This window comes from Armigeres subalbatus, chromosome 3 (genome assembly GCF_024139115.2).
Source record: "Armigeres subalbatus isolate Guangzhou_Male chromosome 3, GZ_Asu_2, whole genome shotgun sequence".
Taxonomy (NCBI): Eukaryota; Metazoa; Arthropoda; class Insecta; order Diptera; family Culicidae; genus Armigeres; species Armigeres subalbatus.
In genome coordinates, this window is record NC_085141.1 from 171,214,929 (window position 1) to 171,238,330 (window position 23,402).

The 23,402-nt window shown below is 40.3% G+C and overlaps 2 protein-coding genes across 2 annotated transcripts in view; both read left to right on the forward strand.

Annotated features, from left to right (window-relative positions):
• The window catches only part of LOC134219073 (ecdysone 20-monooxygenase), a 147,888-nt gene that overhangs the window by 56,260 nt on the left and 68,226 nt on the right, over positions 1 to 23,402 (forward strand). The gene's annotated exons all lie outside the window — the stretch shown is intronic.
• On the forward strand, positions 27 to 18,930 carry LOC134222137 (uncharacterized). The gene is made up of 3 exons (XM_062701280.1): positions 27 to 615; positions 1,013 to 2,944; positions 18,887 to 18,930. The coding sequence occupies exons 1-3, from the start codon at positions 27 to 29 to the stop codon at positions 18,928 to 18,930; spliced, it is 2,565 nt and encodes an 854-aa protein (XP_062557264.1).

Below are 23,402 nucleotides of genomic sequence, written 5' to 3' on the forward strand. Positions count from 1 at the left end.
CATTCAATAAATCCCGTGAAGTTGAAATGCTGATTGGAGCCGAACATTTCTTCAATATTCTGAAACAAGGCCAGATCAAGCTTGCAGATAATCTACCTACCTTGTACGAAACAAAGTTCGGATGGGTTGTAGCTGGTTCACTCGAAGAAACAGAGGAAGATTCTCCAGTATGTGCAAATTTGGCTGTGACCGACGGACTAGAAGCGTGTTTACAGCGATTCTTTCATCAAGAAGATAACACTGAACCAGACAATAATACTAATGAACAAGAACAATTTGAAGAACATTTCCAACGAACCTATCGTCGAAACAAAGATGGACGATTCGTAGTCCAGCTACCCTTTCGTGAAACAGTTCAACAATTAGGAAGTTCCAGATCGCTAGCATTGAAACGATTTCTGTTATTGGAGAAACGACTGGCGCGCAATCCAGATTTGATGACTCAATATGCTGAATTTATCAATGAATATCGACTATTAAACCATTGCCGAGAAGTGAGAGAAGAAGAAGATTCCCCTGGTCTTCAAACATATTATCTTCCACATCATTGTGTCCTCAAACCATCCAGTAGCAGCACCAAGTTGCGAGTAGTGTTTGACGCGACAGCAAAAACAAGTGAATTTTCTTTGAATGACGTATTGATGACAGGAACTAGCAGCCAAAGTGACCTGTTCAGCATCGTACTACGATTCAGGACTCATGTTTATGCCTTTTCTGTGGACGTTACAAAAATGTACCGACAAATTCTCATCGATCCTTCCCAAACACGTTACCAGAGAATATTTTGGAGATGTTCCCCATCGGAAGAGTTAAAGGTATTGGAGCTTTCAACCGTTACTTATGGAACATCAGCAGCTTCGTTTCTAGCTGTAAGGGCACTTTTTCAGTTAGCCCACGACGAGAGAGAGAATTATCCGGAAGCAGCAGAAGTGATCTTGACCGATTCTTATATGGATGATTTTTAACCGGCTCAAATTCAATTGAAGCAACCAAAAATTACGTTGTGACCTAGAAACGCTAATGCTGAAGGGTGGATTTCCGATTCGAAAATGGTGTTCCAACTCCGGTGCTGTGCTTGAAGGAGTACCTGACGAAGATCGAGAATCTCTGGTTACTATACAAGACTTGAGCGCAAATGAAGTAATCAAGACTTTGGGACTGCTATGGGACCCGAAGAAAGATCTGTTCCTATTTAATAAGTCATTTGAGCCAACAGACGATAAAGACAACGTGACAAAGCGACGGGTACTGTCTCAAATAGCGAAGATATTCGATCCTTTGGGCCTAGTATCACCTGTGATCGTAGAAATAATCATGCAGAAAGTTTGGGCTACACAAATTGATTGGGATGATACTGTGGAAGGCGATTTATTGAAGCATTGGATGGAGTTCAAAGCAGCATTAAGTCAACTCAATAATTTCAAGATTCCAAGATGTGTCGTTTTTCTTGAAACAGAAACAATGGAGATTCACGGTTTTGCAGATGCCTCCAAATCTGCATATGTCGTCTGTATCTACCTTCGTTGCATTCGAAAGAACGGATCTGCAGAGTCTCATCTTTTATGCAGTAAATCAAAAGTAGCTCCTCTTCAAGAAATAACTATTCCAAGATTAGAACTGTGTGCCAATTTATTGCTAGCCAAGTTAGTAGACAAGGTAGTTCCTGTTTTGAAATTAAATATCCATGAAATCAAGTTATGGTCCGACAGTCAAATAGCCCTGGCTTGGATGAAGAAACCTTTGGATCGACTGCAGGTATTTGTTCGAAATCGTGTAGCTGAAATCAATAAGTTGACCAAGCATTGCCATTGGAACTATATTAAAACGGATCAAAACCCAGCGGACGTCGTATCCCGTGGAATGAGGCCAGCCTTATTAAGCAAAAACCAGCTGTGGTGGAACGGTCCAAACTTCCTTCGTGAAGCTAATTACAAAACAGAACCTATAGAAGATATACCCGAAAACATAATTCCTGAGCTGAAGGATGTTGTCATCGCAAATCCAATAATGAAGCTGCCTGAAACCAATTTCGACCGCTATGATTCATTTCATAAGTTGCAGCGTGTATATGCTCATATCGCACGTTTTGTTCGTCGAGTTAGAACAACCAAAGAAGAGAGGAGCTCCTGTTTAAAGCTGACCGTACAAGATATGCGTGTGTCAATGAAGTACATCATCTATGTTCTTCAACAAAACGATTTTCATGAAGAACTTCAGTGCATCAAACGTGGTGACATTCCAAAGCGTCTGGCTGCACTACAGCCGTTCATCGATGAAAATGGTCTTCTACGAGTGGGTGGACGTCTTCAAAACTCGAAATTGCCTTATGATGCCAAACACCAGCTGTTGCTTCCTCAGAAGCACCGAGTAACAGAATTACTGATCAAGAAAATCCACGAGGAACGTCTCCATGAAGGTCAATCCGGTGTATTAGCAGCCATTCGTCAACAATTCTGGATTCTAAATGCTCGTTCAATCATTCGCAAAATAATCCACAAGTGCATGAAATGTTTTCGTACCAAACCAAGAATGTATCAACCATTGATGGGAAATCTACCTGAGTTCCGAGTAAACATTGCTGCACCGTTCGAGCTAACCGGAGTAGATTATGCTGGACCAGTTTCAGTAAAAGAAGGCAAGCGAAAACCACGGATCATCAAGGCATACATCGCTTTATTTGTGTGTCTTGTTTCAAAAGCTGTCCATTTGGAACTTGTGTCGGACCTGACATCAGAGGCATTCCTGGCCGCATTGGATCGGTTCGTCAATCGGAGAGGTGCAGTTCGAAAAATATTTTCAGACAACGGAACTAATTTCGTCGGTGCATTTAAGGAGTTGCGTACTTTATTTACTGACAAGCTTGTGAAAAATCAAATTGACAATTTCCTGCTACCACGAGAAGTCGAATGGGAATTTATTCCTCCAAGATCACCAAACTTTGCAGGTTTGTGGGAAGCTGGAGTAAAGGTAGTGAAATTACATCTTGCAAGAACCTTGGGAACCACAACATTAACTTTTGAAGAATTATATACTGTGTTAACTGATATTGAGTCCATTGTCAATTCTCGGCCGTTATATTGCTCATCGGATGACCCAAATGACCTACAACCGATATCTCCTTCGCATCTTCTTCTTGGTAAACCAATGGAATCATTAACTAAGCCATCCTATGAAGATGTTCCTGCTAATCGTTTGACCAGGTGGCAATATCTAAATCATCTGTGAGATCATTTTTGGAAAAGATGGTCAAAAGAGTATTTATCAACACTTCAATCAAGAGCAAAATGGACGAAGAAACAGCCAAATATTGAAGTCAACACAGTGGTTTTATTAGCAGAAGACAACCAACCAGCGCAAGTATGGAAATTGGGAAGAATCACTGCTGTTCATCCAGGAAAGGATGGTATTGTTCGAGTTGTTGATGTGCGAACTACAACCGGCGTTTATCGACGAGCAGTAAGCAAGTTAGCTCCTTTACCTTTGCAGAACAGCATCAAAATTAGAACCAAATTTAAATGGGGGAGAATGTATGCGACACACGATCCCAAAATACTATTTTTTGATCATAGTAGCTGTGTGGTCAAGAGCTCCAGTGACAACGGTCAAACAAATCGTCACGCGTCAGAAGCTTGCCGGTCGACTATAAATAGCCGGCGCATCAGCTGATTGGTTCATTATGACACTGGACGGCAACCAATCAAGACCACCAGCAGGAAGGAAGCAAGCCTATTATAATCATATTATAACTATAATCAATTATTAAATAAATATAATACAAGTTTGAAACCCTGCCTTCTTCTGCTGGATTCGTTGTCCTGCCGTACCAATCCCCGGTCCAATACTCCGCCATCTTATTTTGGATTCACGGCCGAATACAAAACAAGGGTATTTATTTAAACCAATCGTAATAAAATAAGAGGCGCAAACCGGAATTCATCCTTATTTTCTTCATACATTGTTCTTTCTAAATGTATTGAAGACGTGATTTCTTCCCTAAGTAAGTATTAACGTTCAAGCAAAATTCGTTTTAAAGATAAGCAAAAACGAGCCACGTCGTATAATGTAACGCCGGTGACGAGGTGACAATGAATTTATATATTATATTATATTATTATTATATAACAATGAATTCTAAATTTTTGAAGTAAATTCTTCATGAATCCCAAGGAAAATGGGTTTTCCACAAAAGATTCTTTTAAAATTCAAGAGAAATGTCTTTGGAATTTCGGAATAATTTATGTAATGTCAAATTTTGTGTGAACGGTTACGTTGGGCCATTTTTTCCCCCTGGGTGTATTTCACACCATTCTCCCCTAAACCTTTAAAAACCATGAAGTTTGACACCCATATTGATAAATATTTGAAAAAAGTATAACTTTGGCCACTTTGCTCGGAACCGGTTTGACAGATTTCACGGGAATGGCCATATCTCAGTTGTCCGCCAACCGATCTGTGACATCAATATATCAATCAACTCAGGAAAAGCTCTAGTTTCAGCAAAAAATATAAAAAGGGCGAATATTTCACTCATAGGAAGAATACAAGCGACCAAAGAATTGCATTTTTGACATGCCCTCAAACATTCTCCCAGCAAACACAAGATCGTATATCATAGCGAATAAGTGTATAAAGTGGAGGCCATATACATCCATTTTGCATGCAGCCAAATGGAGCAATGCGCATATATCGCCTCCACCTTGTACACTTATTCGCTGGCATAAACGACTTTGTGTTGGCTGGGCTGGAATATCTCCGGTATCCAACAGTATGGGTATAAATTTGATTCAATTTTCCAAAACAGTGGCAGAATCATAAAAATCGGCTGATATTTCAGAGAGTTAGCAAAATCATAAAAATCGGTTGATGTTTCACAGAGTTATGGTCATTTGAAATGTCCCGATCATTCTATCCAACCCCTATATCATGGACCTGTACATACACCTGTTGTGTCATTTTTAAAATAAAACTATATATCCCATGGAAACTGATAGCAACTGACTTAAATCCAGAACAAATATTTGTCAAATTTAATAAAGGGTGCTTTCTTTATGGACTGGTGCTATTGTTGTATCGGTTCAATGTTATCGCCATGTGTCTCTAAGAATGTAGAACTAAAATATATGTAAAGCGCTTCAAACACTACGCCTGTTTTAGGTATTTGAAACGATTGGCATGTTATTCTGTATTTGTAGAACTTTTTGAAATAATTTAAAATCTCATATGAAAGATTCCCCTTGTGTTAGTACGAAATGTGTCGAACATTGCGTCCTCAATCTTCAACCTTCAATAAGCTCTGCAATATTATTAATGATGATTGTGAAAATAAGCTATTAAACACATCCGCTATCAACATTGCATCAAAAACAGAGGTTATTTTGAAAACAAATACCCCTTTATGATGTTTTTAATTGCCGAAGGTGAAAGTACATTAACCGGTAACTTTGTAACGGTTTATAGCTTGTGTTTCACACCACAGCATGCAACATCAATCAATGTGCAATCAATATTTTCCTGGGTTTACATTTCTAACATGATTATTTGATGGGTTTAATGAGACAGGGTTTTTAATGATACATGTCTATCATTATATTTATAATAGGTAAAGTTAAAACAGATTTCTCAAAACAAAAATAAATTAGCACTTTCAAAAGCAAAAACTGCAGTTATAAAAGAAGAATTTTCCATGAAGAAATCAAAATGTTTCTTTGAAAAACATACAAATTTTCCATAAATAAACCAATAAATATTGCTCATTATTGATTATGGATAGTGGAAACCTGTGGAAACCCAAGAAACCAATAAGCACTATATTCCGCAAAATCGGCCATATAGTGCTACTTTAATGCTTGTAAGTTTTTAAATAGAACTATATGGCGGTTTGGCGTAATATAGTGCTAATGGTTACTTGGGAAGCTTTCAATTTTTTGTAGGAAAAAATATTTATTTTGTGGACAATTTTGAAATTGTTTATTGCTAATGTATTGCTTAATTCATGGATTTTTTTTTTCAATGGCACGTTTTGGTTGCCTTGTGGAAAATTCCTTTATAATTACAATTTTTGCTTTTAAAAATGCTTATTTTTGTGTGGAAAATTCTTAATTGTTTATGGAAATTTCGCATTATTTGTGGAAACTCTATTTTTATTTGTTGCGTATACTCTGATTACTTTATTAGCAATTTCCTATTTCATTTTATGGAAAATTTCTAATTAATTATGGAAATTTTATTTTGCTGCCTTGGGGGCTTTATGAGTAGACTGCGATCAAGATGGAAGTTGTATGACTATAGACCACTGGACATCAGTTTCAAAGGTGGATATTCTTTAGAGAACTCCTCCAAGAATAATTTATAAAATTTCCCCAGTAGATCATTTGAATGTTCCTCCAGGAACTCTTTCGTAAAACCTCCTAAAAAGCCTCTTCAGAAATTCCTGTAGGAAAACTATGTAATATTCCTTTCAAATTAGGTATGTAGAGATTATTCCGGAAATAATTCTTCCAAAAAAATATTGAAGGATAAAATTGGAAATCCTTATGGAACTTCCGGAGGAGTTTTAACGGAAATTTAAAATGATTTCCTAGAGGAATTTGAGAAAAATGAAATTTCAGAAGTATTCCTGAAAGAGTTTGTGAATTTTTTTTGTTTCTTTATTAAAGTGGTTTTTAAGTAGAACAAAGTTCATCACTAAGAGTTTGTGAAAGGTTTTCTGAAGGGATTCATGAAAGAATACTCAAAGAGAATTCAGAAGAAATTTAAAAAGGAAACTCCGAAGGTCTAAAGGTATTCCTGAAAGAGTTGCTTAAACAATCCGGATGAATGAGCGAAGAAATTCCTATAAGATTTCTCGAAAGAATTCCTAAGGGATCTGAAGAAATACCTGAGGGAAATTTCGAAGAAACTCCAAGAAATTCTTACTAGAGTTTTCGGTAGGATTTTTTGAGCAAGTGCTGGCACAGTTCTTAAAACATATTCCAAAGAAATTCCTAAAAGAAATCGTATAGGAATTCCGGAATTTTCTCATAACTCCAGTTGAATCTTCCATTTTATTTTTGGAATTGAAAAAAAATCCTTCAGAAATTCATCCGGAAATTTTTCTAGGGATTCCTTAGAGAATTCATTTACAAATTATTTTAGGAATTACCTACTCCACAAATTCTTCTGTAAATTCCATTGGAAATTTGTTTGGAATTCCAGCAGAAAACCTTTCAGAAGAATTCCTTTTAAGAAATTCTTTATGAATTCTTTTGAAATTACCTGAATTAGGAAATTGAATTCGTAACTCTGTCGCATTTTTCAAAGGAATTATATATGCAATTATTTTAGGTAATAAATGCTTCCAGTAATTCATCAAGAAATCCTTTCCTTGAATTTCCTTTGAAACTTCACTTAGGATTTTATTCAGAACTTCATCCAGGAATTCTTTCAAAATTGATTTTAGGAATACCTTCGAACATTTTTCCGAATATTATATATTAAATATTATGAATCAGTTAGAAATTACTCTCTAGGAAAGATCGACTATGATGGTGTTATTTCAGGTTATGGCTTTCAGTCTTCTTATGCTCAAAAACAGGTTTTACGTTTTTATACGACGTTTTGGTTACACCTTTATCCAGGGTTGTACCTTTATCCAGGGGTTAACTAAGTCCCGTTTTATTGTTCACATTTGTTCTTAGCATAGATCGTTTTCGTCACAACGCCCCTCTATTGCTCAGTACGGGCTGTGCGATTTGAATCTATCCGGATACCAATAATTATAGTGAGGTATTTTTTTGCGCCATTTCTGCTTTGTTTGTACCGAACCGTGTTTTTTTATTCCTTTCTTTATTCGGTAGGCACTCTGTGTTATTTAACCGCTACTGTGCCGAGATCTACTATTGTATTCTGCAGCCAGAGTCCACACAGAATCTATTTTTAGATTTTTCCATTATTCATTGTCGTTGCTGGTCCATCTCGTCGTGAGTCCATTGTGTCCGTTTTGTCCATGACGTGATCGAGTGATCGTTGCATTGTTCGGTTGCCATTTATCCGGGTAACGTTGGAGGAATGCCTCTGAAAAGAACAAGTTGTCAGTCGTCGACAGGCAGCCGCGACGGTAAGGCCACCGCATAGGCTGCGCATCCGGCGACTGACGAGGGTTTTGGTGGAGGGGCTGGAAATCGAACCCATGACCATTCGCTTGTAAGGCGAACGTGTAGCCAACTACGCTACGGGGCCCCCTTAATCCGAACTGTGTTGTGACACAAATTCTAAAGGAATTAATGGAGAAGTTTTCTAAATTATTCCTGTAGGTAATTCCTAAGTGGAAAACAAATCTGAGGAAAATTTCGAAGAAATTTTTGAATAAATTCCTGGAAGAATTTCAGTATAAATTCTCGAAGAAACTTCCAGAGGAATGCGTAAAGATTCGTTGGGTAGTTTCTCCAGTATTCATTCTAAGAAAAACAGTAATTTTTCTCAGGATATAATTGGTATAAAATTGAATTTCAGAGAAATATTCAATTTGCTGGGCCACGTGCCCTATCGTGCCCCAGCTTAACTCCGCAAGTTTTCACCCTAGCAGCACACATGTTCCATATTGGTTATTGCAACTCATATGTGACCGGATTCAGTCACAATCAAGTTGCGGCAACCATTTTTGTCTGGCTTGTGCTGCTCGGGCATGATGCTTGCGGTAACGAAATGGTGTAGGGTGGGTGTACCAATCAGCGCCATACTTAAGAACTATTTTTGAAAAAACTCAAAGGTGCAGCCCAATCGGGTTGTACGCAAAGGTGAAGTAGGACTACGTAGCTATTCAAAATTGATGGTATTTGCCATAATAATTTGTGTCGTTTTATTAACATTGAGCAAACTGCTCGAAATCCAACTGAATCAAGAAGTCGAATAGTTGTTCCCAGTTGGATGAACTTTGAGACTCTAACCGTGGAATTAACATGACTCATCGGCCGCTGAAGCCACTCGACTGGCTTTCAGTCGGGGACATCACAATCCTTACTTTGCCACGTACGCTTACATCGCGAGCGAAAACCGAACATTGCAAATAAATATATTTGCGTTTGGTTTCACGCCACTTCTGATTCTGCTTATTTCTCCTTTATTTCGTCCATTTATGAGGATGGTGTCCTCCAAAAAGATTTTTATACAAAAGGTTGATCCGACAATCCGATATGAACTTTCTTTAAAGTGCAAAACTCAATTGTAACTAGCAAATTTGATAGCGTGGTGATGATTTTTCGCTAAGCTTCCAAAATTTGAAATAAATTTGCAGCATTGCCAAACTGCCACCCACTCTTTCGTGCTGCTGTGTCCGCTCAGCTGCATCGAATGTCGAACCGCTCGAATCAAAATGGCTCGCGCGCGCTAAACAGCAGCTTTCTTGTATTCAATAGATTAGCCCATTAGCCCCGCCCCTTTGTGATCTGATATGGGTGTAAATATAATGGAATTACTTCATTAGATATAAGAAAGCTGCTTTTCGACGCGCACGAGCTATTTTGATCGGGATACCTCAGCAGACAACGTACCGTTCGGAGAATGACAAATTCTAAGAATCTTATGAAATTTTCCGGCAAGATTCTGAATTTGGTTATGAGATGTTGGTTATCTAAGATGCCTATTGTTGCGAGGAATGACAACAGAAATTTGACTCAAGACGAAGTTTCTTCATATTACAAAACATAATCTTTCGGCATCTGTCTTTTCGAGCGACGTTCACCGATGGGTGGTTGCTGTAGATAGTTTCCACTGAGGTGGCGTCTTCATTGATTTTATACAAAAGAAGGTTGGTCCGACTATCCGAAATCAACTTTCTTCAAAGTGCAAAACTCAATTCCCTTTCAAATAACTAACTGCATCCAATCGCTTGACGACACCTTGCGTTGCAACTGTCCGACCGCCACTTATTGATTTTTCGCTAAGCCTCTAAAGGTTGAAATAAATTTTCAGCATTGCCACACTGCCACCCACTTCGTGCTGCTGTGTCCGCTCCGCTGCATCGAATGTCGAACCGCTCTCTGTGGAATCCCGATCAAAATGGCTCGCGCGCGCCGAACAGCAGCTTTCTTGTATTTAATAAATTAAGCTCGTTAGCCTCGCCCCTTTGTGATCTGATATAGGTGTGAATATAATGTGCACTCATAACGATTAATGAAGGGGCGGGGCTAATGTAATTACTTCATTAGATATAAGAAAGCTGCTTTTGGCGCGCGCGAGCCATTTCGATCGGGATTCCGCAGACAACGGACCATTCGGAGAATGTTCATTTCTAAGAATCCTATGAAATTTTCTCGCAAGATTCTGAATTTGGTTAGGAGATGTTGTTTATGCAAAATGCGTATTGTTGCGAGGAATAACAACAGAAATTTGACTCAAGACGAAGTTTCTTCATACTACCAAACATTATCTCTTGGCATCTGTCTGCCCGAGCGACGTTCGCCGATGAGTAATTGCTGTAGAAAGTGTCCACAGAGGTGGCGTCTTCATTGATTTTATACAAAAGGCACCATTTTATACAAAAGGTTGATCCGAAATTAACTTTCTTCAAAGTGCAAAACTCAATCGTAAATAGCGAATTTGATAGCGCGTCGGAGGGAGGTGATGTAGTGAATGTTAATGGATGGAATCACTAACAGTAACCAAGCTATCACGCCAAACGAGATGCCACCGAAACAGTCCATTTTCGCAATTAAACCTTTCTTTCCATAAAATGTTGGTCCTGAGAAGAACCAATTTTCTTTTCCCAATGCTCCTTTCCAAATAACTGACACCACAATTTGTAATAAATTTTTAGCATCGGCACTGGCGGTGCGGGATCGCAACAGTTCTATTTTTATGGTCAACCCTTTATTCATATGAAATGCTGGTTCGTTGAGGTTGAATGATCTGCAGCAACACATCGAGCACCACCACCAATGCGATGGATTTTCTTTAAAAATGTTATTAGCGCCTCCGTATCCGCTCCGCTGCGATCGCTTTGATGCCTCCGCTCTGCGTAAAATCTTGTTCAAACTGAGGATTAGATCCAAACCCGCAAGTGAATAATTTTTGATGTCTGTGCTAGTGATGCATATACGTGATTGGTTAGTTAACCTATTTCTAAACTTTTTGTCAATTATTGATAATAAATAGTTTAAGAAATAGTATTTTCATATAAGTACAAAGAAGCGTTGACTCATCCTTGACTCGAATGGTCCAAAAAAATTGAAAATCCATCGAGAAACGGCTGAGATATTAAACTTTAAAGTCTATCGTGACGGTCCCCGATTTTCGCAATTGTAAAGTGTACCCCAATATAGAAAACACAGACGTAGTCCTACGTCAAAAAATAACAAGCATGTGGTTGGTGTTGATATGACAAGCGGTAAGTTTCCCTTCCTGCTCCTTAGAAGAAATGTAAAAACCGCATTTAAATTCGTGATAGTCCCCAAAATTGCTTAATCCATTGTGGCACTATTCTTACTTTTGGTTCCTATTATGGCAAATTCCATTATTTTTTTATGGGATTGGCCATAATGGAACCTCTAGTGCAAAGGACGACGAAAATTATGCAAAATCATTTCTTACAATTTTGTTTTGACATTATTTTGAGCTTTTAGTGGAATTTCTTTACTTGTCATAAGACAAGTTCGTACAATTCCATTTAATTCCACCACTTATTTCTATCTTTGACAGATACGTATTTCGACCTCAATAGTAAATTTTCAAAATTTACAAAAATGCTCAAATGTTCATGTAAATTACATATTTACCTAGTTGTTGTTTTCACCCAATTTTCTTCGATGGCATTTTCTTCAAATTTATGTTTTATCCAGAAGAGTTAAATTTGCTGCCTTATGGAAATCATTTCCATGATAATAATAAAAATAGAATCGACAACATAGACAACATTCAGACTAAGTTCACCGCTCCGAGTTTTTAATTCATTAAGGTATTTATTTTCTTTGCGGTAGGTAGCACGTATGCGTAAGTTCAACTAACGTAGTAGACATGTATTCAGCAAAACATTCCGAACCCGGAAGTGCCAATCGTAAGCAACGAGCGCTGAATCAAAATAATCAAATCGTCCACTCAACAAAGCAAAACATTGCGACGCTATGCGTTATGTAAACTGTGGGTCGCTGACCGTTCAATCCTGTTAGCATTCGAGGGAATTGTGTGTTATCAATTTTGCTTAGAAACCTACAAGGCTCTTATGGAAAAACTGTGTTATGGAACAACTAATTGGAATAATGTGTTTTTTTTTTTCGAATGGTACCTAATAAAGAAAATATCATTAGTACGTCTTTACGATATTTTCATTAAATAAAATTGAACTTACCAAACAACCGTAATGAAATTGATAGTGATTCCTGTAGAATAAAACTTGTTGTATCAAATTCGATTAAGATACGGCGGACAAGAAAAAACTGCAAATATTTCTTGAATTCACACTTTCTTCAAATTGTATACTGCCCTTTAAATTATTTATGAAGAATTCCTTTTCCCGAAATACTTATTGTACTAAACACTTAAACATCATAATGATTCGTTTAGTTTGATATATGCATATTACACTTTGCTGACTATACACATTAGAACATACCAAATCCAATGCCAAAGAGGAAACAGCACTTGGAACTCGCCATACAAAAATCTGGTTTGTTCATTACCACCTGAGTCACTTGTTACTGTCATAGCCATTACATCATAGAACTGCGCTTGCTTCACGTGGTATAGTGTCTATAATATGCCCTTCTATGGATGATCAATATCCTACTTCAGCCTGTGTTCCAACATTTTGAAGCAAGGACTGTATTTGTTCTTCGGTAGTGCATACCACATTCCCTGCATTCAAATATCAACGTCTTAAAAAATAACGCATTTCAAGCATCCCTCGCGGACCCGACCAGCATACAGTTGAACGAATCCGTTCGAGAGCTCGTATCTCAAGCTTCGACACACCAAGGCAAGAGGAGCAATTCCGTACGGTAAAGCTTGTGAGCCTACACAACTGAGAACGACAGGGCTGGTTCATCTCGACGGAGATACCGGTTCCAGGCTGCGAAGGAACTTGGCGTGGCCGGTGGAGGATGGCGATTGCTGGTCTTGGCAGGAGGCGGTATTAGAATTTCAAATTCAATATCAACCAGTTTGACGTACAGTAGAACCAGGTCGCTCGCTGGAAGTCGATGACACTGAAGGCAGCTCGATTGGGGGCGCCTGACCGGTGGACACGGTCGTTAGAACTAGTTGATCAGATATACATACTCGTGCTCCTATTTAATTGAGACTGATGAAGGACGATGCAGTTAGTAGGATAACGTATAGATTTATAGGAAATCAATTAGACTTGTTATCTATGGTGATCGATTCTCGATTGGATTCGTTGATCTTGATCGACATACTATATTTATTCATGTTTGTTGTGGTTTTTGACAAAGACGCATGTTGGACAAAGACAATTCGACATTGTTGTTTCAAAAGGGCGAAAGTCGCAAACGTAAACATTGACTTTTTCTGCTGATTGAAGCAATATTAGAGACTTCTGGCGGTATTATCCACTTCCGTTCGATAGAAGGTGCGGAGCGCCACCAGCTCCAAGTGGTTGTAAGCTGGGAGCGGTCCTAGTTGTTAAGGAATTTACAGGAAAAGGCATTGTTTACGTTTGTGACATTCGCCCTTATGAAACAACAGTGTTGAATTACTGGAATTGAAACACCCTTTCACATCATACAAATTATATTATTTTATGAAACTAAATTTACAATATTGCAAATTGGTTTGTTCCTCATTTTCATTGTTTTTAATAACCATGTGTCATGTAGTGCTCCATCAGCATATTCGGTATTTGTCATATTCGATGAACTATAAATTTAAAACACCGGATTAATATCACGTCAGATTTTCACGAGCAAACTTTTCTGTATTTCCATGGGAAATCGTTTAAAAATGTGTGAGAACTCTTCATTTTTGCTAGTATTTTTATTAAGAAAATCTCGGAATTTGTTTTTGGTTTTGCACGAAAGTACTTTTGAATTTTGACGACAAATTCTTTTCAATTCCCATGAAGTTCGTTTGATCCGAATAAATATAGCGTTTTAACTAGTCTTCAGACTGCAAAGCTGACAGACGCTATACTGAATAGAAAGGTTAAAGGGCCAAGGTCAAACGCCTATCAATTTCCCTCATCTTTGCTGAGGCTTTATCGCCTCGAGCCATTGGGTCTGCCTCTGCCGCGATGTCCCGCCAGATTCCATTCCTTGCACAGACTCCGCTTTCCGTCATATGGGGTCGATCCACTTCCATTCCTTCCTTCCTTCCATTTACGTTTTCGAAATTTTCGAGGCGCAATTGCCGTGAAGCGTAACGGAACCGATATCGAGTTCAATAGTACATTTCCTGATCCTTATACATAGTGGTAATTTTAAGGAACCGAAAGACGCTTTGGTCGATGCTAGGGAATACAATAATACAGTAGGAAAGGAAAGTAATTTATGGTGCTTAAGTAATTATGATGTAGATGTTCACAATGTTGACATTCTTGGCAATGTTTTACATCTGTAACGGGACAAACAAACATTTTCTTGGGAAACAACGAAGAGAGGACAACTTACGATAGGGATTAACGACAGGCATTGAAATGGACAACAAGAGGAAAACATTCATAATGGGGTACAGCAGACAAGGGGATGGGCAGACTAAGATTACAGTCTGACCTCAGCTATTTTTAAAAATTGGAACTTGTATTCGAAACAAAGGCCCGCCAACACTTCCCTCATAGGCATCGGATGTTTCCATCGGACCCGGAGATGTTCAGTTAATGCAGATCTGGGGCCACGATGCACCTCGCATGCTCAAATGACTTGATCAATGTCCTGATAGTCCTAAGCCAAATAGTCCGCTTTCTCATTTCCCGGGATCGAGCAATGGAAATGGACCCAAGCACTCAAAGCTTTCCGTATCCTTAAGATACGCTGAGTACTTAACCGGTATCATTGACCGAATATCCTCCAATAAACTTAGACTGTCGGTGAAGATGAAAAAGTGCACAGCAGTGTACACGGAACTTGGCTCTTTGAGCTTAAAGTAGGCGCTATAAAAACATTGAAAACACTAAAACCGGTGGAGTCATCTATTTTGGACCCGTCTGTGAAAAAACTTCTCTCCTCGCTGGTGTGCCCGTATTTGTTTGCGAATATTGACCTTCGTACGAAGGAAGTCTGGTATTCCACCGAACCTTAATGGATAAATAAAAAGTTACAGAGGAACTGTAAGAGTCTAAAAACGATTTGTGTTAACCAAAGATGAGCTTATCTCCAGCATCATATACCAGTGGTAGATACTCATGAATCGAAATTGATGGCTTTGTTCGAGCAGCTTCTCGAAGTTGTCAATGACCAATAGATTGAGAACCTCACAGCGGATGAGGAACCAGAGCGATAATTCCGCGAAACGATATGTTAGAGGCAGTACTCCCGCGAGCTGGAAGTGGCACTCCCAACGGAAGAGCAGCTAGGCGCAGCATCTCTTGAAGATGGCTGGAGAGATATTCGATCCGCCATTGGAAGCACCGCAACCGCTGCACTAGGCACGGTGGCTCCGGATCAGAGAAACGACTGGTATGACGGCGAATGTGAGCAGTTAGTAGAGGAGAAGAATGCAGCATGGGAGATTGCTGCAACACCGCACGAGGGCGAACGAGGCACGATACAAACGGGCGCGGAACAGACAAAACTCGATTTTCCGGAGGAAAAAGCGCCAGCAGGAAGATCGAGACCGTGAAGAGACGGAGGAACTGTACCGCGCTAATAACGCACGAAAGTTCTATGATAAGTTGAACCGTTCACGTAAGGGCCACGTGCCACAGCCCGATATGTGTAAGGACATAAACGGGAACCTCCTTACGAACGAGCGTGAGGTGATCCAAAGGTGGCGGCAGCACTACGAAGAGCACCTGAATGGCGATATGGCAGACAACGGTGGCGGTATGGTTATGAACCTAGGAGCACGCGCGCAGGACATGCGACTTCCGGCTCCGAATCTCCAGGAAATCCAGGAGGAGACCGGCCGGCTGAAAAACAACAAAGCCCCTGGAGTTGACCAACTACCAGGAGAGCTGTTTAAACACGGTGGTGAAGCACTAGCTAGAGCGCTGCACTGGGTGATTACCAAGGTTTGGGAGGATGAGGTTCTGCCGCAGGAGTGGATGGAAGGTGTCGTGTGTCCCATCTACAAAAAGGGCGATAAGCTGGATTGTAGCAACTACCGCGCAATCACATTGCTGAACGCCGCCTACAAGGTACTCTCCCAAATCTTATGCCGTCGACTAACACCAATTGCAAGAGAGTTCGTGGGGCAGTACCAGGCGGGATTTATGGGTGAACACTCTACCACAGACCAAGTGTTCGCCATACGTCAGGTATTGCAGAAATGCCGCGAATACAACGTGCCCACACATCATCTATTTATCGACTTCAAAGCCGCATATGATACAATCGATCGGGACCAGCTATGGCAGCTAATGCACGAAAACGGATCTTCGGATAAACTGATACGGTTGATCAAGGCGACGATGGATCGGGTGATGTGCGTAGTTCGAGTTTCAGGGGCATTCTCGAGTCCCTTCGAAACCCGTAGAGGGTTACGGCAAGGTGATGGTCTTCCGTGTCTGCTATTCAACATCGCTTTGGAGGGAGTAATACGAAGGGCAGGGATTGACACGAGTGGTACGATTTTCACGAAGTCCGTCCAGTTATTTGGTTTCGCCGACTACATTGATATCATGGCACGTAACTTTGAGAGGATGGAGGAAGCCTACATCAGACTGAAAAGCGAAGCTAAACGGATTGGACTAGTCATCAACACGTCGAAGATGAAGTACATGATAGGAAGAGGCTCAAGAGAGGTCATCAGGAGCCACCCACCAAGAGTTTCTATCGGTGGTGACGAAATCGAGGTGGTTGAAGGATTCATGTACTTGGGCTCACTGGTGACCGCCGATAACGATACCAGCAGAGAAATTCGGAGACGCATAGTGGCTGGAAATCGTACGTACTTTGGAATCCGCAAGACGCTCCGATCGAATAGAGTTCGCCGCCGTACCAAACTGACTATCTACAAAACGCTTATAAGACCGGTAGTTCTCTACGGACACGAGACCTGGACGATGCTCGTGGAGGACCAACGCGCACTGGGAGTTTTCGAAAGGAAAGTGTTGCGTACCATCTATGGTGGGTTGCAGATGGCGGACGGTACGTGGAGGAGGCGAATGAACCACGAGTTGCATCAGCTGTTGGGAGAACCATCCATCGTTCACACCGCGAAAATCGGAAGACTGCGGTGGGCCGGGCACGTAGCAAGAATGTCGGACAGTAATCCGGTGAAAATGGTTCTCGACAACGATCCGACGGGAACAAGAAGGCGAGGTGCACAGCGGGCAAAGGTGGATCGATCAGGTGGAGGACGACTTGCGGACCCTCCGCAGACTGCGTGGTTGGCGAAGGGCAGCCATGAACCGAGCTGAATGGAGAAGTCTTTTATGTGCAGCACAGGCCACTCCGGCCTTAGTCTGATGATAAATAAGTACTCCCGCGAGTACTTCCAGGCTCATTGTATGAGTTTTCGAATTTCTGTTGATATCGGTTTTCGATGGCATCGTCTATGAAGCTCAGCAATTCTAAGGCCGTCAGCCCCAAATTATAAAATATCTCACTGGCATATAACAACACAGATTTCACGTTAGAATTGAATTTTCGTAATTTGGTGCGTTGACTAATCTGATAAGATTTCCATATTTTTCGTAAACTAACAAAAGCAGCTCCACTCTTCTTGATCCCTGATCCCATATCGATATTGAATTCTCCGTTTTCAAGCTTCTTTGCTGCTGATCAGCCACCCTGAAATTGTTCGTTCTGATATCCAAAGATATGATCTTGTTGACATTGATGCTGAGATCCGCCGTGAGAGGAGCGTTCGACTTTATTCTGCATATTCTAGACCAACATTTGAAAACAGCGTAACAGCCAAAATTCAATCGCTCCCGTTTTTCGTCTATGTAGATGGCTATGTATGTAGACAAGGAATCCGAAGGAATAAATTTTGGCTGTTACGCCCTTTTCAAATGTTGATCTAGATATCAGAGCAAATTTGCGCTAATAGAACAACATTATCAGCCAAATCAAAGTCGTTTAGGTGCTACATAGTAATAAGCTTTCAGAGCAGCCCGATACGGTGTATCTAACCCACCATGATCTCGTCGATGAGGAACAGTAGTGGAGATAGAATACCCCTTTGCTAAAGTTTCGTTATGCAGGATTCTGCACGTAAAGCTTCGTACTACGTTTCGATGAAGCTAACAATTTTGTCCGGAACCCCCGTACGTCTAAGAGAGCCCCACAGATCTTCGTGTTTCAGACAATCGAAGGCATTTACGTAGTCAATGAATATCAAATACAGGGACGTTTGGAGTTCGTTGACATGCACCAGGATGATACGGAGCGTGACAATATGGTCCACACATGATCTTCCGGGACAGAATTCTGCCTGCCGTCGTCGGGAAGTCGTGCCTATCTTCCTCAGTATCCGATTTAGGATAAATTTGCACTTAACTATGAGAATAATGCACAGGTAATCATGCTCTTAGTGTGGAAGATGTTAAGGTATGCATGGTCGCTGAATCAGCTCTATAGAGTGGATGCCAGGCTCAAGGTTTCCCTCAAGGATGAACTATGATGATACAGGTAGACAAAAATGAAAAATTAACTTTCTAGCTAATGTTTTGGAGCAGTTAACTGCAGAATATCAGTACACATTTGCAAAAAAAAACAGGAAAAATATTAAATATTTAAGCATTAGGGTAACTCGGGGAGGCACCGTGTTCTTTTCCCTATCTCTTGTTTCTTTCTAGCATTGGGAGATTTGCTGGCTCCGGAACGCGGTGTCCAAAGTTGAGGTTACGATATTCACGGGGGGAATGTAAGTGACGCTGCCTTAAAGGTTAGTGTGTGCATTCTGGAAGAATGAGTTTGCCGAAAAAATAGAGTCTGCGGAAAAATGTTCTGCATTTGAAGAGTCTTCACCGAAAAAGGGATAGCATCCTCGGATCGGCAAAGTTAATACAGCGGTTCGATGAAGAATTCGATGGAAGCAAAATAAATCAAGTCGCGATACGAATCGAACGTTTGGAAGACCATGAAGCAGGATTCTCGGAAACTCGATAGGAATTTCAAACTCTATACTTTGAACTCAAGGCATCACTCGTTACCAAACTTCCTTGCTCCACAACGGCTAACCCTGCTTCCTCTAGTCTAATGCAAACTCTACCCTCTGCTAGTCAAGTCGCTTCGGTAAGGCTTCCAGAAATAAGAATTCCAGAGTTTGAAAGGAGAATGGATGAATAGATAGAGTTTCGTGACCTTTTCAAGTCGTTAGTGCACGCTAACCCCCACATTTCCGCGGTACAAAAGCTTCACTATTTACGTAGCGCACTGAAAGGTGAGGCGTCTCAGTTGATATCGTCGTTCGCAATTACTTCGGATAATTACCTCCTAGCATGGAAAGTGATTTGTGATCGGTACGAGAATAAGAATTTCCTTGTTAAACAACCCATGTCTGCAATTTTGAAGATTCTCCACATAAAACGGTAATCAGCTTCTGCACTGGCAGTATTAGCCGATTAACTCAACCGACATGTAGGGAATCTCGACAAGCTTGAGCCACCCGAGGCCCATTGGAATTCGTTCCTAGTAGAGCGCCTCAGCAGTTTATTGGATGAGAAGTCGTTGATGGATTGGGAAGCTCAGTTTGACGACAATCAGGTTCCGCACTACAAGGATTTGCTAAACTACATTCTCAAACGATCACGTACACTACAGATGTGTAAACCTTCACAGATTTCATACACAGCAATTCCATACAAGCCTATAAGAATGAAATCCTCTTCTCACGTGGTTTCAGAAAACGTCGTTAAATGCCACGACTGTAAACAGGCTCATGCTATAACCTAGTGCGAATCGTTTTTGAAGCTGACGCCTAAACATCGGTTGGATTTCGTCAAGAGGAATCAACTCTGAATCAGCTGCCTGCTTAGAGGACATCTAGCTAAAGACTGTTGCTGCTGTCCTTGTAAAACTTGTGCGAATTGGCACCATATAGTCTACCCCACCTTTCACCAATTACATTCTCCTCAAACATGGTGAACGAAGAGGAACAACCACAACAACTTATCCTATAAGAAGAGTACCGCCATGTGTTACGTTTGACAGGTCTCCTGGTCGTTTGGAACGCGCATTTTTTTGGAACTGACAGATAATTCTGTTCCAATTCTGACACTTGACGACACTGTTATTATAGTCTCTATAGTTTCGGGAAACTTGTACAAACCATCGATTGTTTGGTGCTCCAGAAATTTACCGTCAGCCTTCCTACATGTCATGTCGATGTTTCCAAGTGGAACATTCCACAGCACTTACAGTTAGCAGACCCCAAATTTAATGTCAGTCGTGAAGTCGATATGATACTTCTTCTTCTTCTTCATTGGCATTACATCCCCCACTGGGACATTGCCGCCTCGCAGCTTATTGTTCATTAGGCACTTCCACAGTTATTAACTGCGAGGTTTCTAAGCCAAGTTACCATTTCTACATTTGTATATCATGAGGCTAACTCGATGATACTTTTATGCCCAGGGAAGTCGAGACAATTTCCAATCCGAAAATTTCCTAGACCGGCACCGGGAATCGAACCCAGCCACCCTCAGCATGGTCTTGCTTTGTAGCCGCACATCATACCGCACGGCTAAGGAGGGCCCCGTCGATATGAGAATAAGGCAAAGACAAAGGTGCTGTTTGAACGAGATGGCGCCACAACATTTAAAGTAAAATGAATTTCCTTGTATGGACAAATCATCCGTTCTCATCAACTACGCATCGCATCAATATGAAAGATAGGTCAAAAAGCAACAAATAATTTTTAGATTTTTTGTACTCACGACTTGTTTTACAGTTCTAAACAATAAAAGAGATTTCAATGTACCTCCATACTAAATTCTAGCTGTATACTTTCAATTTCTTCAAGACTGTTCTCCACCTCGTGTGTGTGGAAGGAACATTGAAAGCTTATGATATCGAACAGCAGATGTCACTAGTGTATATGCAATATTACATTGATACAAACACGCAGCAACACCACCTGTCGCCTGATAATGGAAATATTACAATTATACCATCAGGTGTAGTGGCTGTTGTTAAAATGTTTTGAAAGGGCCTCAAGCGGATTTTTTGCTAGAATGCAACTGACGACCTCCTATTGGGGCCGAATTGTTTTTCTCGCTACTGGAATCGTTTCAAATGGTGTTAGCTGAAAACCTTCCCGTACTAACCAAAGGACTGTGTTGGGTTACATTGTGTGTGGCAAGTATTCCAATTACACAATGGAAACAGTATCTTGCCATGTTGTCACTAAACAAGAATTGAACGCACAATTGGAAAGAATGTGGGAGGTGGAAAACCTGGATGTTGGAAAGCGCTAACCCAAGTAGAACACGATGTCGAAAGCCACTTTCTCCAGACCGTTTCTAAGACTCTAAGCGTTGCGTAATTTGTGGACGCTCCATAACGTACATTATGCCTTACACACACTTGTGTATAACAGGGTACACCCCAATCATGGACTAATTTATCTACTCACTGACCGCACAAAACACAAACCCGCGTCTCGCGACTGTTCTGCGTCTTAATACAAACGCGTTCAATCTAGCACTAATTTATTTACTTACCGACCACTGAAATCACATTCCCACGTTTCTCTTAATCAATGATGAATTCTAGTAATAAGAAAAACCACTTTAATAAAGTTTAAAAAAACCGCGCCTCGCGAATATTTTGTGTCCTAATACGAACACATCCAATCTTACACTCAAGGCATCCTTTTTTCACACTGATATTCTTCCCTCCCCCTTCATACGGGAGTTTGGCAGAAGGAAAGTCGTGCGATATATGCCATCACAAATATTGCCCTCCGCTCGCTTTCAAATCGACTTTTATAAAAATAAACATTCTTCATGCCTGCCGTATCCTAACGGAACTATCAATTCTATACTTTCACGTTCACCTCTAATTCTATTTTGAACATGTACGTCTAAGTTTGGAAGATGATATTAGCATTTCCATATCATCTATTTTGTAGCTTCTATAGTAAAAAACCACAAAAATAAAATAAAAAACCACAATAATCCACCTAGCGGTGATGGTGCCTTTCTCGTGTATTGAAAAACAAGACAATATAGAAGAGTAACAAGAAAGGCATATAAGAGAGGTCAAAATTGCACTTTAGGGAGATGGATTCAGTCATTTCCATCAATTCGCATTTATTTGCGCTCATTTGAATGCATTGCTGCAGTTTATAAAAAAAAAGATTTTGAAATTTATTTCCAAGGACCCTTGGGAAAATAACTCCGAAACGCAATGGCCGATTGGGTTAATTAGGAAGGATTCCACGTCGAATACAACCTGTTGCAAGCAAATCGGATAAGGCTAAGTACAAAAAAGTGTGTCTAACATTTTTTGTACACACACATACAGACATCACCTCAATTCGTCGAGCTGAGTCGATTGGTTTATAACGCTATGGGTCTCCGAGCTTTCTAACAAAAGTTCGGTTTTGAAGTGATTCTATAGCCTTTACGTATAATTGGTATAAGCGAAAGGCAAAAAAATAAAATTAAACCGCCTAGTAGTGATACTGCCTTTGGGGTCGCTTAAAAATGACGCCCATAGTTTGAATAGTTGGTCAAGATTTTGTGATAGTGCGTACACTCGGTATGCAAAAAAGCGTGACAGAGGAGGGAGGGGCGGTCTAAAATTATTAAAAAGTAGTGGACGTCTTATTTTCATCACCCCTTTCCGAAATTAGCCAGTACAGCAATCTTTTCAATCTTTTGGGTTTGGTACACCATTTTCTTCATAACTGTTGAACGCAATAACCGATCGTTATCAATTTCAATAGCGACCAACAAGGCTTTAATATCTTTCGAATGCAACTTGTTGCTAACAATTTTTTGCACACATACCCTGGCCAGTTTCCTTGTGAGAATTCTAGACCAACATGTGAAAAGGGCGTAACAGCCAAAATTTAGACGAGGAATAAGAAGGAATAAATTTTTGGCTGTTACGCCCTTTTCAAATGTTGGTCTAGAATTGATATAGAACGCTGGTAAACAAGCAACTCTTACTAAAATGCAGATTCACTCTACATGCAACGAATATTATTGATCATATTGAATAAAATAGAAGCACACACATAACAAGTCGTTTTGAAACGAATCCAAAATATCATTAGTCATCATGAGCTGTATCTAGTTATCATCTACTAACGATACCAGTGACTTTTCCCACGACGACGTGCGTAACTCTCCATTTCTACTG

Coding starts and splice junctions, on each gene's coding strand:
- LOC134222137 (XM_062701280.1), top strand. CDS start 27: ATGCTGATTGGAGCCGAACATTTCTTCAATATTCTGAAACAAGGCCAG. Junction 616..1,012: donor TGACGCGACAGCAAAAACAA/GTGAATTTTCTT, acceptor GTTGTGACCTAG/AAACGCTAATGCTGAAGGGT. Junction 2,945..18,886: donor AAGATCACCAAACTTTGCAG/GTTTGTGGGAAG, acceptor GTTTCTTTCTAG/CATTGGGAGATTTGCTGGCT.